General features: G+C 51.1%; 6 protein-coding genes across 6 annotated transcripts; 2 read left to right on the top strand and 4 right to left on the bottom strand.

Moving 5' to 3' along the window:
* Window positions 1–2,140: 2,140 nt before the first annotated feature.
* On the bottom strand, window positions 2,141–3,799 carry COCMIDRAFT_26152 (uncharacterized protein; the record flags this gene model as incomplete). Its single annotated transcript, XM_007689573.1, has 4 exons — window positions 2,141–2,418; window positions 2,472–3,059; window positions 3,115–3,370; window positions 3,428–3,799. The coding sequence occupies 4 exons, from the start codon at window positions 3,797–3,799 to the stop codon at window positions 2,141–2,143; spliced, it is 1,494 nt and encodes a 497-aa protein (XP_007687763.1).
* A 763-nt stretch (window positions 3,800–4,562) lies between these two features.
* On the bottom strand, window positions 4,563–6,170 carry COCMIDRAFT_36596 (uncharacterized protein; the record flags this gene model as incomplete). The annotated part of the gene is made up of 6 exons (XM_007689586.1): window positions 4,563–4,793; window positions 4,847–5,618; window positions 5,678–5,708; window positions 5,817–5,872; window positions 6,034–6,064; window positions 6,164–6,170. The coding sequence occupies 6 exons, from the start codon at window positions 6,168–6,170 to the stop codon at window positions 4,563–4,565; spliced, it is 1,128 nt and encodes a 375-aa protein (XP_007687776.1).
* A 1,182-nt stretch (window positions 6,171–7,352) lies between these two features.
* On the top strand, window positions 7,353–8,037 carry COCMIDRAFT_36595 (uncharacterized protein; the record flags this gene model as incomplete). The annotated part of the gene is made up of 2 exons (XM_007689585.1): window positions 7,353–7,751; window positions 7,804–8,037. 2 exons carry the CDS (start codon window positions 7,353–7,355, stop codon window positions 8,035–8,037), a joined length of 633 nt encoding a protein of 210 aa, XP_007687775.1.
* Window positions 8,038–8,272: 235 nt separating this feature from the next.
* On the bottom strand, window positions 8,273–8,813 carry COCMIDRAFT_36594 (uncharacterized protein; the record flags this gene model as incomplete). Its single annotated transcript, XM_007689584.1, has 2 exons — window positions 8,273–8,584; window positions 8,643–8,813. The coding sequence occupies 2 exons, from the start codon at window positions 8,811–8,813 to the stop codon at window positions 8,273–8,275; spliced, it is 483 nt and encodes a 160-aa protein (XP_007687774.1).
* A 180-nt stretch (window positions 8,814–8,993) lies between these two features.
* COCMIDRAFT_5125 (uncharacterized protein) lies at window positions 8,994–12,791 on the top strand (the record flags this gene model as incomplete). The annotated part of the gene is made up of 2 exons (XM_007689563.1): window positions 8,994–9,215; window positions 9,273–12,791. 2 exons carry the CDS (start codon window positions 8,994–8,996, stop codon window positions 12,789–12,791), a joined length of 3,741 nt encoding a protein of 1,246 aa, XP_007687753.1.
* A 218-nt stretch (window positions 12,792–13,009) lies between these two features.
* On the bottom strand, window positions 13,010–14,709 carry COCMIDRAFT_94784 (uncharacterized protein; the record flags this gene model as incomplete). Its single annotated transcript, XM_007689601.1, has 3 exons — window positions 13,010–13,713; window positions 13,777–14,512; window positions 14,569–14,709. 3 exons carry the CDS (start codon window positions 14,707–14,709, stop codon window positions 13,010–13,012), a joined length of 1,581 nt encoding a protein of 526 aa, XP_007687791.1.
* Window positions 14,710–15,341: the final 632 nt, after the last annotated feature.

The following is a 15,341-nucleotide window of genomic DNA, read 5'->3' as shown; positions in this document are numbered from 1 at the left end:
TACGAGAAACAGGCCATGGGTAAAAGACCGACAGTGTGAATTTCCATGTCTTTCCTCTCATTGGATTTCTTACCCATCTTGTTAATTGACTATATTCAATTTGGCAGTGGTTCTTCGGTCTTTCGTCGCAAGCTACATGCGCTACTTCTTTCTAGAACAAGCGGGTTAGTAGTAGCCTCCGTCGTGGGGGAGTCAAAAAAAATCCTAACCTTGTTCAACACAGCCACTGCACCAGATCCACTTTCTGCGCTTCTTCTTCGGAAGCCCCCGACGTCTCTCCCCCGCATATGCGGTGTCTTGCTGTTTCTGGTTACGTGCCGAAGGTGGGCTGTCCCGAAGCCTGTTGATCGCTTGATCGGTGGTACCTTACATTAGTTCGATGCTTAGGGCTTGCAAGGGATGTTGTGTGGAGGGCCGAAATATTCACCGTAGACTGTGTTTCAATTCCCGTGTGAACTACTGTGGCTATGGGTGGGAAGCGGGTATATTTGATAGCTGGCAAAGACAAATTGAAGATGACTCATAGACTGCACTCTCATTGAGCGTGAATATGCTACGACAGTGTATGTTGCTTCAGCAGGTACCCTTCTTCTATATCTCAAAAGCTTCTCCAAGATATTACTTATTTTAATGTTTGCAGCATACTACTCAGTCAGTGTTATATCATCAATCATGCCAGCACTGTTTTGTACCAAGATGATATATCGCACTCACAAGATATCATGAGCGCCCCGCAACCGGGAAATATTTTCATTGGCAAGAAATTGCTGGTATAGAATCAATTGAAGATAGTAGACTATGAACATCGAAAAGAAGCACCAGATTATTTTCGCAATCTATTCACGTACTGCTACACCACATTGTGTAGGTGAACATCTATTCATCGCACTTCAAAACACTCCTCCCCAACCGCCTTCGGTAACATTTCATCTGCAAATGACCTAATTTGTACTAATATGAGCCTATAGACACACTGTATATATAACCAAACCACTCCCTCTTATATGAGACGATACTCCAATGCTCTAATGAAAAAAAATATCTTGAAACATCCTTACCAGAAGTCGTTTCCCCCCACACTTTTTCTATATCACTCCTCATCCACATATCCTGAATGATAGTTCCGCGGCATCTGGTAATCACTTCTTCCAAGACCACATCTCATTCTTCACGTTAGAAATACTACATTGATCCCTCCACTCTCCAAGTCGCGAGCTAACCTCGATAATTCGCTTTCCTCGTCCAGCACACTCTGTCCACGCATACAACCTCAAGAAGACTTGCTACCGAACCTACCCCACCATTTATTCCCACAATACATACCCGTCGCGACCTAACCCAAAAGCCTTTTTCTACTCCCTCCCATTCCGCAGTGTCTTCTAAACACCACGAATCCACCCCGAATCAGTCGATTGTAAATAGGCTGTACATTAAGCTTCATGTATCTTGGCCACAATACCGATGCTAATCGCTGATACTGGAGTTTTTTTTATCCGCCTAATCGATGGTTGTGGAATGAATACCAGATATGACGGTGGAAAGTCCTGGTACTGGCCGGATATGCAATTGATGTTTGTGGGCGTTTGATGAGGTAGAGAAGTAGGATATCGGCAGATACCGGGTAGGATTCGGGCAGTAGTTTCTGTGAGAATGGCAATGATTTTGGGGGCTGAGGTAGAGAAAGTAGTGTGTCGAGTGGTGTAATGAGAGTTCGAGGTCGCGATTGTTGGTTTGTGTTGTGATGAAGCATATAGAGAGGGAAGAGGGGATATGTATGCAGGTAAGAATTGGGAAGTGAAGAATGATTTTTATGCTCTAGATGATAAGGGGCTGGTTAGGAGACTGTTATGATGATGACAAAAATATGTTGGGAGAACGACGATGTAGGACAATAAGACTCGTTTTCAGCATTACAAGGTAGCCATTTCACCGATTGAGAATGATTGAATCTCATCTTTCATTTTCCAAACAGATCTCTATTCTAAATTGATGACTACTCTAAAGTGACGACTGTCGCAGGTCCGATGTAATCAGCCCACTAATATCATACACTACCACTTTACCCCCCTCATAATGATATAGACTCCTACGATTGCACATGAAGGAGCAGTGATCTCCCGCTTTTATACTCCCAGAAACACTATGAATTGCCGTTGTCAAGTTTAGGTTTCGGAGCACCTCTGACCTTGGCTGGAAGCAATGGCAACAACGCGTACAACCCCAATACCAAAACAACCTGAGTAAGCCAAAATAGCTGACCCCATAGGAGATTGTACTTGACACTGATAGCGTATATACTACTTGCCACGGCAGGAGCAACGGATCGAAGAGCACACTGGAACGCAATTGCAATAGCGTTCAGAGTCCCAAGGGTCTCAGGCGAGGGTGAAATGTCGTTGAGTGCAAGTTGTACAGAGGCTAATATGTGCATTAGTGACGAAGATCGAATAGTAGCATACGGGGGTACTCACTGAACGCCATGGAAACGCCACTGAAAAATGCCAGCATAGGCGGTCCAGTAGCCCAGAAAAGAATAGGCTTTCCATATCGCAGAAAGAGGTTGTAAATCGGAATGGAGACGAAAAGAACAGGCCAGGCTAGCCCGCATAGCCAAAGCAAACGACCAGTACCAAAACGCTTGTGCAGTATCGGGAAGACTAGTAGTAGCCAAATGGCTTGAGATACCCCGTTTAGCCCCGTGAATATGGCGATTAGACCTGATGAGAAGCCAAGGCCGCCCATGTCCACGGGTGTGTATTGGGCTAGCGGAAACACGGCGGTAAAAGTGTACGCCAGAAGCATCACATAATTGTAGATAAGAAGGACACGCGCGACACCGGGGTAATTGAGTAGCTCCCGAGTCGACATGCTGGGCTTTGAGTTCTTCGCATCACCATGAGTATGTAGCGTTTCCTTTACAAACAGCAGGGTAGCAATGCCGGCAGATAAGCCAACTGCCGCAATGACGATGTTTGGCAACGCGTAAGGATAGTCGTGCCAGAACTGCATCTTGCCAAAAGTCGAGGGAAACTTGTCAGCTGGTCGCTCGAGTCCGCCACCTGTAGTCGTCTCCTTAGCACATGATGAGCGTGTGCTAATCTCTTTGTCACTTACCAATCAGCGGGCCTAGAAAGATGCCCATATTGTTGGAGAATGCAAAAAAGCTAAAGGCGCGAGCTTGTGTGTGCTTGGTGCTGTTCTCAGATAGCATGGCACGAATAGTAACAACAGTGCCAGCAAAGACGCCAGAAAAACATCTGAACAACGCCATCTGCCATATAGATTGACTTAGACCAAATAGGAACGTAGCAATGGTCATTCCAAACAAAGATATAACCAGTACTGGCTTTCTCCCATAACGATCAGAAGCCTGGAAACTGGGTCAGCGGGGACATTATCTTGCATCAGCTAGTCTTGGACCTCCTACCTTGCCCCATAGGATCATGACACACATCTGAATTGCACTGAAAAGACTTTCAATCAGCCCAGAATAGAAACCGACATCCTCCTTGTCGACACCGCCAACTTTCTCAATCATGAAATTGATATAAGGAATGATTGAGAAGAAAGCAATAGGCCCTAGACAGCCCGCGTAACACAATAGAAGGACTTGTAACTTTGGAAGTGGTCGGTGTTCATCCTGATTCCTGTTCTCAATGCCTTCATTCTCATAGGGTTGGTCCGAAACATCTGAGCTCTCTACTATAGGCGCAGGTTCCACATATGATAAGAGGGGTGTGTTTTCGTCAGCAGTGTTGTTAGATGGTGGTCTACTGTGTATGCTAGGTGGTGGCGACATAGTTCAGACGCGTGTCGAGTGTAGATAAAGCTTGGTAAATAGTCTATTGATTGGAAGAAGGCTGAATGATGCAGCGATAGTTCAGACGTCCTATTCTAGAGTACGACAGGTTAGCACGCAGGACCAGGCAGTGAGAAGATGGCTTTGCACAAGGCAGTAAGCTCACAGGCGGGGACATACTGAATATGACAGGGCGCATTTAAGCTCTTTGTGAAGCAACGCGTTGCTTGGTAATCGACTAACGGTTCGAAAAAGCTGCGTATCCCTGCTAGCGCCGCGATGAACATCAAAAGTCACCAAACCAAACCACGTCGGAACAGCTCCTGCCCATCTTGGGTAAACTATGTACACCGCAACATGTCAGACTCTTGACAGGCAGTCTCCACAGGCATGTCATGTCAAATGCGGTTACCTTGGGAAATGTCATCATGCCCGTAGGCTCATTGGAGCATATCACAAACATCACTTGAGCGCTATCCATCTGTAAGGGATACGAAAGTGTTCATAGGCTCTAAGCTACAACCTTAAGATCCGCACTACACTTCATGTGTGAGCCCAAGCTGCTCCATAACTCAAACACCCAACCATTGACCCGCTGTGCTATTTTGTGGACAACCGCCATGTGTGAAACCCAGGAATGACAGTGCGCCAAAACGCAGATGTCTCCGCCTGTAGGCTTGTCATGATCTCGAGAACCGTACGCAGGAACACGCTGGCAAGACGTTAGTGAATGAAATTGTTTGAGGATGCGGTGATTCATACCTTAGAAGCACTTGCGGTGGACGATGGAGGGACCGCTCTCGTCGTACTCCTGCTTTGAGATCCACATCTGCTGGAAGGTGGAGAGCGAAGCAAGAATGGAACCACCGATCCAGACGGAGTACTTGCGCTCGGGAGGAGCGATGATCTTGACCTTCATCGAGGATGGGGCGAGGGCGGTGATTTCCTTCTGCATGCGGTCGGAGATACCGGGGTACATGGTGGTACCACCAGACTAGTTTCTTTTGTTAGCTACTTATTGTCGTGATCGTATGCAGTTTCACGTACCATGACAATGTTGCCGTACAGGTCTTTCCTGACGTCGACATCGCACTTCATGATGGAGTTGAAAGTGGTGACGTGGATACCGCCGCTTTCAAGACCCAAGACGGAAGGCTGGAAGAGAGCTTCAGGAGCACGGAAACGCTCGTTTCCAATAGTGATGACCTGACCGTCAGGAAGCTCGTAGGACTTCTCCAAGCTGGACGACTGGCTAGCAGTCTGGATCTCCTGCTCGAAGTCGAGAGCGACGTAGCAGAGCTTCTCCTTGATGTCACGGACGATTTCTCGCTCGGCAGTGGTGGAGAAGGTGTAACCGCGCTCAGCCAAGATCTTCATGAGGTAGTCGGTCAAGTCACGACCAGCCATGTCGACACGGGAGATGGCGTGGGGAAGGGCGAAACCCTCATAGATGGGGACAACGTGAGTGACACCGTCACCGGAGTCGAGAACGATACCAGTGGTACGTCCAGAGGCGTACAGAGACAGGACGGCCTGGATAGAGACGTAGAAAGCGGGAGCATTGAAAGTCTCGAAAACGATCTGTGTCATCTTCTCACGGTTGGACTTGGGGTTGATGGGAGCCTCGGTGAGGAGGACGGGGTGCTCTTCAGGTGCGACACGGAGCTCGTTGTAGAAGGTGTGGTGCCAAATCTTCTCCATGTCATCCCAGTTGGTAACGACACCGTGCTCAATGGGGTATCGCAGAGTCAGGATACCACGCTTTGACTGTGCCTCATCACCGACATATGAGTCCTTCTGGCCCATACCAATCATGATACTGGCGTCTTTGTCAGCTTGCGTATGAGGGGGAGATGGACACGGGGAGGTTGGTCGTACCCATGGTGACGCGGTCGGCCGACAATGGAAGCTGCAAAGCTGTCAGAATCGAGTTTTCACACCATACTACACCCAGAGGCCACAGCGTGACGCTCTCGATGCAGCTGTTGGGGAGTAAGCTGTGGATCGAGGTACTTACGGAAGACTGCTCGGGGCGCATCATCACCGGCGAAACCGGCCTTGCACATACCCGAACTGTAGAATGTCAGCTCGAGCCCATTTGTGTAGCTGTAACCTTGCGCGCTGCTGTGGAGGTGGTGATGGGTGGCTTTGTCGAGTGCTTGGGCGCTGAGCACAAGGGAAAGCCCCTCCACAGCAGGGATGGCAGGTGTTGGGTGTCTGGGATGCCAACTCACCCATTGTCGATGACGAGAGCTGCGACTTCCTCTGTAGGGGGAGAGAGATGTTAGCAGAGTTCATTGAGATAGATGGCACGGTCATTGGGGATGGGCATCGGGCAGGGAGGTAGGGGTTCAGGCTGCTTACCCTCCATGATGATTGACTGATTAGGGTGAGATTAGAGTAAACGTAGAGCTGTGAAAGGGTGTGGGTGTAGCGTCGCTGGAGCAATTGAGAGTTAGTAGAGGAAGTTGGGAGAGCAGCTACGGGGCCAGCAGCAGAGAGGACGCGGACAGTCGGGGGAGCTTACAAGTTCGGCGGCGGTGTTGAGGGTGAGGTTCTTGTGCGCGAGGCAAGAACTGGGTGTGCTAAATAAGCGGGTCGGCCTTGCCCAGATTTAGCGGGGTGGCAGGAGCACAGGAGCGAAGGAGAGCTTTGCACGGGCGGACTGGTCCCAAAGGGGGATTGTGTATAATTCTACTGACTGAGTGGCCAGCGTGGGCGAGCAGTACGGCGGCCAACTTATAGACGGCGCCCGTCAACTCTAGGCTGCACAATTGATGCTTTTGGAGGCGGGTAGCAGCAGCGAGCAGCACACGCAAGCCGTTCCGCCACAGCAAACGGGAGGTGTTGTCCACGCACGTCAACTGTACCAGACCGCCAGGCAGCGCTGCAAAGGGCTTGGCGCAGGGCGAGCATATCGACTCTCCACTACGCACTACGTGTTCTCGACGGCATTGTGCTGGTAATGCACGCCCGAGTTGGGCATGGCACACTCAGCAGCCCCCAGCCACCCAGCCAGCTTGCATTGCTGTAGTGTTGCCATTCCTCCGCCATCCGCCATCCGCCATCCGCGGCTTGCTCACCGCCAACTCGTCCTCTCGCCGCCCTCTGTCGCCCTGCCCCCCGCCTAGCCCCCATCCGGACGTCACGTGCAATGAGGGGTATGGTGGGTCGGCCCAGTCCGCCCACCTGCGTACCTGGCCAAACGAGCAGACGCCGCCGCGCAGCCCCCTCAGCGATCGTGCGTGCCATTGCATCACTGCAAATGCCCATCGTGATGCCAGGCAGTCTTGCAAGAGCGCATACACACATGGCACGACGTATCAAAGAGTCTCGCGACACGCACCGCGCCGTGCAGGGGTGCTGCTCGACTGCTGCAGTCCATCGAAGCCGCCCGAAGCTGCTGGCCCCATCGCAACGCCCCCCGCCGTGATCAGCGTCATTGTCCCGCCAAAATTATTTCAACACCATAGCCCACAGCCAAACCCCAGCCCTCCTCCACCCAGACACCTCCACCCCAATTTCACACACACACACACACACATCCAGCATCATGAACGACCCCGGACTAAACAACCTCCTCAAGTGGGGCATCCAAAATTCCGAAGCCTCGCGCACCGACGGAGCCGCTGCAGACCAGCGGCCCGCCCAGATCGATGTCGAGGCCCTGCAACGCCTCGTCACCGGCATGTCAGGCCCATCAGACGCCCAACTCATGCAAGAGAGCATGCAAGTCATCCAGAATGAGGAAGCAGAACTCGAGCACAGGACGACCGCATTCGACAACTTCGAGCAGCTCATCGAGAACCTGGACAATGCGAACAACATCGAGAGCTTGGGCCTGTGGATGCCACTTGTCCAGCAACTAGAGAACAAAGAATCCGAACTGAGATTCTACGCTGCATGGTGCTGCGGCACTGCTGTACAAAACAATATCAGGACGCAAGAGCGAGTAAGTGGACCTTGATGCACAACCCAATTTGCACAATACTAATATGCTGCAGCTTCTTGTTGTCGGCGCTATTCCCACATTGGTTCGGATGGCCACTTCAGATGCTGACAAGAAAGTCCGCAAAAAGGCCATTTTTGCCCTGTCCTCGTCGGTCCGAAATTTCCAGGCTGGACTCGATGCTGCTCTGGAGCATGTGCCCGCCGAACTCAAGCCTAAAGAAAAGTTGGATGCCAACGACATGGAATCGGTAGATTTGCTGATCAACAAGCTGCGCGACAACGTATAGCGTCTAGGTTGCGCATGCTTTGCATTGGGCGGCGTTGCGGAACTACAATTGGATTAGCATGGGAATGGCGCACATGTGGGAAGACAGTTATGAGGCAGGAATTTAAAGGATCATTGCCAAGGACATACCCGGGTTTTGGCAGAGAAGCGATTCGCTTCAGGGATATCATAGAAATCACATCGAGCATTGTCAGGACTACTCGTCCAGACCAGAGCAGCTCAAAATATACAACACCTCATATTATTCCCAGGACCAGTCCAACCAGCTCGCTGAAAGCTCCCCTCCCAACCATACTCTTATCTAAACCCATGCCCAATACAACCATCCTTGACTCTCGTTCGTCACGTTGCTTGATTGCGCTAGCGACTTGGGTTGCAAGCGTCTGCCCAAGCGTGTCAAGTTCTGGTATAGTGCCGCCCAGTATAGTTGTAGCCGTTAGTTGGTGCATAGGCAAGAGATCCGAACTTGGATCCTCCTCCTCGCGCTCGAGGTAGGAATTGGATGTTATTGATGCATCCGTCGCTGTGATATCGAGTGGAACGTGTACCTGCATTGTTGTAGTTAGTGGATATTGCTCTAGTATAGTACAACGTTTCTTTTTATACCCAATGCGCTAGTCGGCCTTGCTGCGTAACTGTGATGAGTATCTTGTCGGCAAAGCTGACGGCCGTTGCCGTCGTTTCCAACCCATTTATGGCTACAGTCGCTGTCTTGGTGTGCGCGGGATAGGCCGCTGGTGTCACAACGTAGTCATCTGAATTGACTGTTGCTGGCATATTGCTATGAGGTGTGTCGTGCTGAAGTGGGGTGATGGCGAGAAGAAGAGTTGGCCCACCTGAATGCGTCGTCTGTTACTGGCCGCGGGAGTGATGCGGAGAGTCGACGCTAGCGTCTGATCCCCGCCAAAATTATTTCGGGCGCATGCGAGCAGACTTCGCCGCCATCACCCGCCCAGTATGCCCAAGTTTGTGCCCCGGCAGCGAAAGCACAAGGTCCTTGCCCGTCGCAAAAATGCTGCCGACCCAAGCAATGGCGTCGATGATGCCAACACGGCTGAGATATTGCCTGTTGAGCAACAGGAACGCAATGCGAAAAAGGCAGCGCTGAAGGAAGAGCTCACGCGCGAAGCGCAGGGCAAAATGTCTAACAAAAAGAAAAAGCGCCTCGAAAAATACATTGTATGTCACCTTGCGCCCCAGTTGCTTCGCACTTACAAGCACGACTAACCCACCTAGGATACCAAACTCAAGAAAGAAGAAAGCCTTGAGCTGCTGAAAAAGCTTGCCGCCCAGAAAGTCGACACTACCTTATTCCAGAGTTCAAAGAAGCTTGGCCGAGGAGCAGATACAAAGAGAGAAGCTTTGAGGCGTGCGCTGGCCGAAAGCCGGGCTGGGATAGATGTGGACAAAAACCAGGAATTGTTACTGGAGGAGCGCGAAGTTAGAGATATTGAGGACGACAGTTCAGATGAAGCAGAGCAGGTACCAGCCCCTGTATCGCACTCCGTACCCAAATCCACTGCGCGGCAGGCCGCAGCAAAATCAGCACATGAGAACGAAGTATCACGAGAACGCGCGCAGTCACCGTCGCCATCCGAACCGGAAACCGACACCCGCCAGTCCACGCCCGAGCTCCCTGCAGTACCACAACAGACAAACGGTCTTTTTGGAAGTGGGTTGAAGAGGCCTCTGGAACTGGATGATTCAGGCAAGCCAGTAATACAAGTCCGAAAGCGTCGCAAGGGCCAAACTACTAAACCAGTTGCAATTGAAGAAGAAGAAGTAGAATGGGAGGGTTTTAGCTCAGCCGAGGAGGACGACAGTCAAATGGACGAAGACGATTCAGCGACCTCCAGCGCGGAGTCTGAAGATGAAGGCTCCGATTCCGAGGAAGGTGATTCTTCGGGATCAGAGCAAAGCGGATCAGAAGAGGACTCCGAAGACGAAAGCGACGAAAGCGACACCAGTCTGGATGAAGACAAAAAGCTTGCAAAGAAGGAAAGAACATCAGCCTTCAAGGCTTGGGCAACGCAGCAAAGAAACGAACAAGTAGGCTTCACTCCGACTAACCAACTCTCTTTCGCGCCCACCCCAGCGAACTTCAAACCTCGAGCCCTCGAGCAGGATCCTCTACCTCCTGAACTCGAAACGAAAACGAAGACTGATGCTACTCGCAAAGCATTCAGTGTAAACGTCGATCGATCGCCCGAGATACAAGAGTCGAGAATGCAGTTACCGATTGTTGCTGAAGAACAAAAGATCATGGAGGCGATACACAACAACGACGTAGTGGTAGTTTGGGGTTCCACTGGTAGCGGTAAAACTACTCAAGTACCACAATTTCTTCTTGAGTCAGGCTATGGAGCAGCCGACGGACCAACGCCGGGCATGATCGGGGTCACTCAACCACGCCGTGTAGCCGCTGTCAGCATGGCAAAACGTGTTGGTGATGAGCTTGGAGATCAAGGTTCTAAAGTGGCGTATCAGATCCGCTTTGATACAACCACAAGCGCTAAAACTGCTATCAAGTTCATGACTGATGGTGTCTTGCTACGAGAGATAACTCAGGACTTCGTCCTGACAAAGTACTCCGCAATTGTGATTGACGAGGCCCACGAGCGTAGCGTCAATACCGACATTCTCATCGGCATGCTCAGCAGAATAGTTGATCTCCGAGCTCAGATGGTGAAAGATGATCCCAAAAACAAGCCCCTGAAACTGATCATAATGTCGGCTACTCTACGCATATCGGATTTCACAGAAAACAAGCGCTTGTTTAGAAGCGAACCTCCACCACTCATCAAGGCCGAAGGTCGCCAATATACCGTTGTGAACCACTTCGCGCGTCGTACTCAACGAGACTACGTTGAGGAAATGTACCGAAAAGTGTGTAGGGGCCACCGAAAGTTGCCCAAGGGCGGTATGCTCGTCTTTCTTACCGGTCAAAACGAGATTTCGCAGTTAGCGAAGCAATTGAAGCAAGCTTTCCCATCTACTCAGGGCAAAGAGATCAAAGCCGGCAAGGTTGTTGTTTCTCCAGCAGAAACACCGTTGGAAGTCGAGGACATTGAACTGGGCGCGCCAACCAAGTCAAAAGACTACGAAGACGATGATGGTTCAGACTCTGAAGGTTCGATAATAATGGGCCTTGACGACGATGACGACAAAGAATTCGAGATCGAAGATGAGAAGCCTGAAGAAACCGTCATGAATGTTCACGTTCTGCCGCTTTATTCACAGTTACCTACCAATCAACAACTACGCGTCTTCGAATCACCCCCAGATGGCTCTCGTCTCATCGTTCTCGCCACGAACGTTGCCGAGACCAGTTTGACAATACCTGGCATACGCTACGTCTTTGACTGTGGAAGGGCAAAAGAAAAGAAGTATGATCCTGTTACTGGGGTACAAAGCTTTGAAGTCGGTTGGATCAGCAAGGCCAGTGCAAACCAGCGTTCTGGTCGTGCGGGTCGTACTGGACCTGGTCACTGTTACCGCTTGTACTCCTCCGCAGTATTCGAGCGTGATTTCGAAGAGTATGCTGCGCCGGAAATATCAAGAACACCGCTAGAGGGCGTGGTGCTACAGCTGAAGAGCATGGGTGCTCCTGTTGTCAACTTCCCATTCCCAACACCACCGGATCGTGGAAGCCTACAAAAGGCAGAGAACCTACTTTCTTACTTGGGCGCACTTTCAATCGATGGAAAAGTCACTAAACTTGGCCATGAGCTTTCTTTGTACCCCCTCAACCCACGATTCGCTCGTATGGTCGCAATGGGTGTTGCGCAGAATCTCGTAGCCGAGACTATCGCATTGGTGGCCGCCTTGTCAGTGCCAGAACTCATCATACCAGAGAACAAACTCGGACTGCGGGAACCAACCAAGGATCCAGATGCTACTCGCACCGAGCAAGACAACATCGAAGCCGAAGAGCGCTCACGACTACGGAGAGCCTACAACGCGGCGCAGGCGAAGATGAGCATCAATGCAAAGCAAAGCGACTGCATCAAGCTCAGCAATGCAATCTGCGCCTACGCCTACGAGCCCAACTCGCAAAGATTCTGCGAAGACATGTTCCTCAACGCCAAAGCCATGAACGAAGCCAGCCAACTCCGCCACCAACTCACCAACATCGTCCGCGCCCACCGACCCACCGCAATCAGCGGCTACGACCCCAAACTCCCAGCCCCATCCGAACGCAACATCAACATCCTCACCCAAATCTGCGCAGCAGGCTTCATCGACCAAATCGCCATGCGCGCAGACCTCGCCCCTATCCCCCCAGATCTACCCCGGAAACCAAAAACCGCAATCGACGTCCCCTACGTAACCTTGTTCTCCTCGCAAACCGACCGCACCGACGACGATCCCCATTCTAAATATGTATTCCTACACCCCTCCTCCCTCCTCGCACGCACACCGCCCGCAAAAATGCCAGGCTACATCATCTACTCGCACCTCCAGCGCGCAGCCACATCCACCGTTCACGGCAGTAAAACGCCCAAAACGAGAATGCACCCCTTGACTCCCGTGACGAGGCCACAGATTATTAATATTGCGCTTAACACGCCGTTGCTGCAGGCGAGTAAGCCGAAAGGCAAGGTTGTCGAGTTGTCCAAGGAGAGGCGCGAGTGCGAGGTTGAGATGAGTCTTGTGGGTGAGAAGGGGACGCAGGGGTGGGGGTTGGGGATTCGCAAGGTGGTGCAGAGGAAGGAGGCGAGTGGACGGTATGTTATTGAGAGGATAGTTGGGTGAGGTGTGTTAGGGTGGTGATATGTTGTGATAAGTATGTGTTTCAGATTAGTCCGGTTGGACTATGCGTGCGCATCAGGTCTGGTAGAATTTTTGGTTATTCTGTTTGTAGATAGTACAGCGATGGTACGTGATATTGTGCCTTGACTATATGATGAAGAGCGGTAATACCGCGTTATCCTCTATTCCTTCCCCGTTCCTTCCATCCAACAACAACCCATCTAATCCCTCGACACAGCAGTCTCAACAGCAACCTTCTCACTCTGCAAAACATTAATCTCTTTCTCCACCTCTTCACTACTCCTCGTCTTCCCATCCTCCTCCTCCCTCGCAATCCCCACACACCTATACTTTGCAAACTGCCTTGCGCTCAGCCTAGTCTCGAACATCTCGTCAATCTCCTCCAGCGTGCGATTCTTAACTTCGGGCAGGAAGAAAAACACCCACGTTGCCGCAATCGCGCATGAAGGTGCCCAGATGAATCCGTACCTGGGTCCCCAATTCATGGCGGCGGGATTGATAAAGTACGGGGCTGTGAACGTAGTGAGCCATGCACCGACGAACCCGGCACTGGCAGCTAGACCGAAGGTGTGCGACCGGAGGCGTTGGGTGGGCAGTTCACCACCGGATAACCATGCGTATGTTGATATCATGCCGTTGTAGCTGAACATGTATATAGCGGTTAGCCCGACGGTGACTTTGCCTGTGGCCTTTGCGTTAGGTGCCTTGTGGTATACGACTGCGATGATGAGTTGCAGCATGCCACAGATGAGGAGGCCTGTCATGAGAAGGACTCTGCGGTTTCCGTAGCGTACGACGATGAGCGAGTTTGCGATGAAGGCGATTATGCTGATGGCGGAGAGGACGTTGGACATTGCGAAGGGATCAGTGACTTTGGCCATTTGGAGGAAGTATGCTTTGTATGCTGGGGGGTCTTCAGTATGGGGATTCTATGTATAATTGAGGCTTCTTGTTTACGAATGCTTACCGATGATGAACATGGAACCTGAGGCTGCTTGAAGGAGGACGGCAAAGACTGCGAGAAAGGTACGGCGCCGGTCGACGGGGTTGCTGAACATGTCGACCCATCCTATGCCAGAGCTTGTCTCTTTTTCCTTTTCGATTGCTGCAAGAATTGCGGAGGCCTCTGCGCGGGAATCATGGCGCTTTGGACGGAGCCACTCGAGTGCCTTGACGCCTTCTTCAAAGCGTCCCTGCAGGATGAGCCATCTGGGACTCTCTGGGATGAACCATACGGTACAGAGGATGATAAGCGGAAAGATGTATATGAGTCCAAGGGGAATGAGGTAGGCGGACTTGTCTGGGCGTTTTGCCGTCCCCCAGTCGACAATGGTTCCAATCAGTGTTCCGAATGAAACAAAGAAGTTGAAGCCAGTGAGAAACACGCCGCGCAGTTCAGCTGTGCTACTCTCCTGCAGGTATAGTTGCGAGAAAGTCATAAAGTAGCCATTCGCCAAACCAATGATCAGACGTCCGGTATAGAGCGCCCCAATGTTTTCAGTGGCCATCATCAAGACATTGGCGATGCAACAAATGACGCATGCTAGAGCGAGGCACATACGGCGACCGAAGCGAGTAGAAGGGACGCCAGCAGTAGCGGAGCTGATAAAAGCCCCGAGCGTCATGAGTGAGGAGATGAGCTGTTGTCTCTCTGTCTTGATATTCCATCCTGTAGGCGTCTTGTTTGTACGGTAACCAAAAACCTAGACGGACGGTCAAGGACAAATTCTCTGGCAGACATTCTCTAACAATCATGTACCTCTAAGAATCCAACCATTGCTTGCAACCCTCCAATCATGCCAAAGTCGAATCCGTACTGAAACGGGCTCAAGATAACAACGCCACAGGCGATGAACAAGCGCGTATGGTCGCGCCATGTGTATCCATGACTGTCGGACATGGTAACGGATGTGATGAAGTGATGTGAGACCGTGCCAGCAGATTCAGCAGTGCATAATTGAGGAAACATTTGGTTGCCTTATACGTTGAAGATCATTTGCCCAGACTGGGATGAATGCACAACGATTTACCCATCTGCCGGCATTGTATTGCCAAGGCATGCTCCGCAGGGCACCTGAGTTACACAACCCCACAAGGCGAATACTCTCCGCTCGAGTACAGCCAATAGAGGGGAACACTAGGCAATGCATGTCATCTAGACGTTGAGAGGAGTGGATGTAAGAGGATGGCTGCAGTATGGATAGATTATGCGTAGATCCTTGATTTTTGTATTGTATGCTTAGTTGAGAGCAATATTGACTTTGTTATCTCAGTTGCAGAGTGATGTAGCTGTTCAATGTGGCCATGTATGCTTTGCATGCCAACAAAATAGAGGGTTTTCCACTTTGATGCCCGAGGTCTGGAAGTATTCAACCGGATGAAGCAGCCAAGAAACGTGGCTGCTCATGACAACGAAACTCGGTATTAACATTCCGTTCGGCAAGGGAATCGAGTCAAGATAGGCTTGGAAAGTATGGGGTACGGCAATAGTGGCGTTGGGGGTTGTGGGTCGGCCGGTGGTTGAGCGGGGAA

Source organism: Bipolaris oryzae, assembly GCF_000523455.1.
Source record: "Bipolaris oryzae ATCC 44560 unplaced genomic scaffold scaffold_61, whole genome shotgun sequence".
Lineage (NCBI taxonomy): Eukaryota > Fungi > Ascomycota > Dothideomycetes > Pleosporales > Pleosporaceae > Bipolaris > Bipolaris oryzae.
Note: the sequence above shows the minus strand (reverse complement) of the source record. Positions and strands in the feature narration are given on the sequence as shown.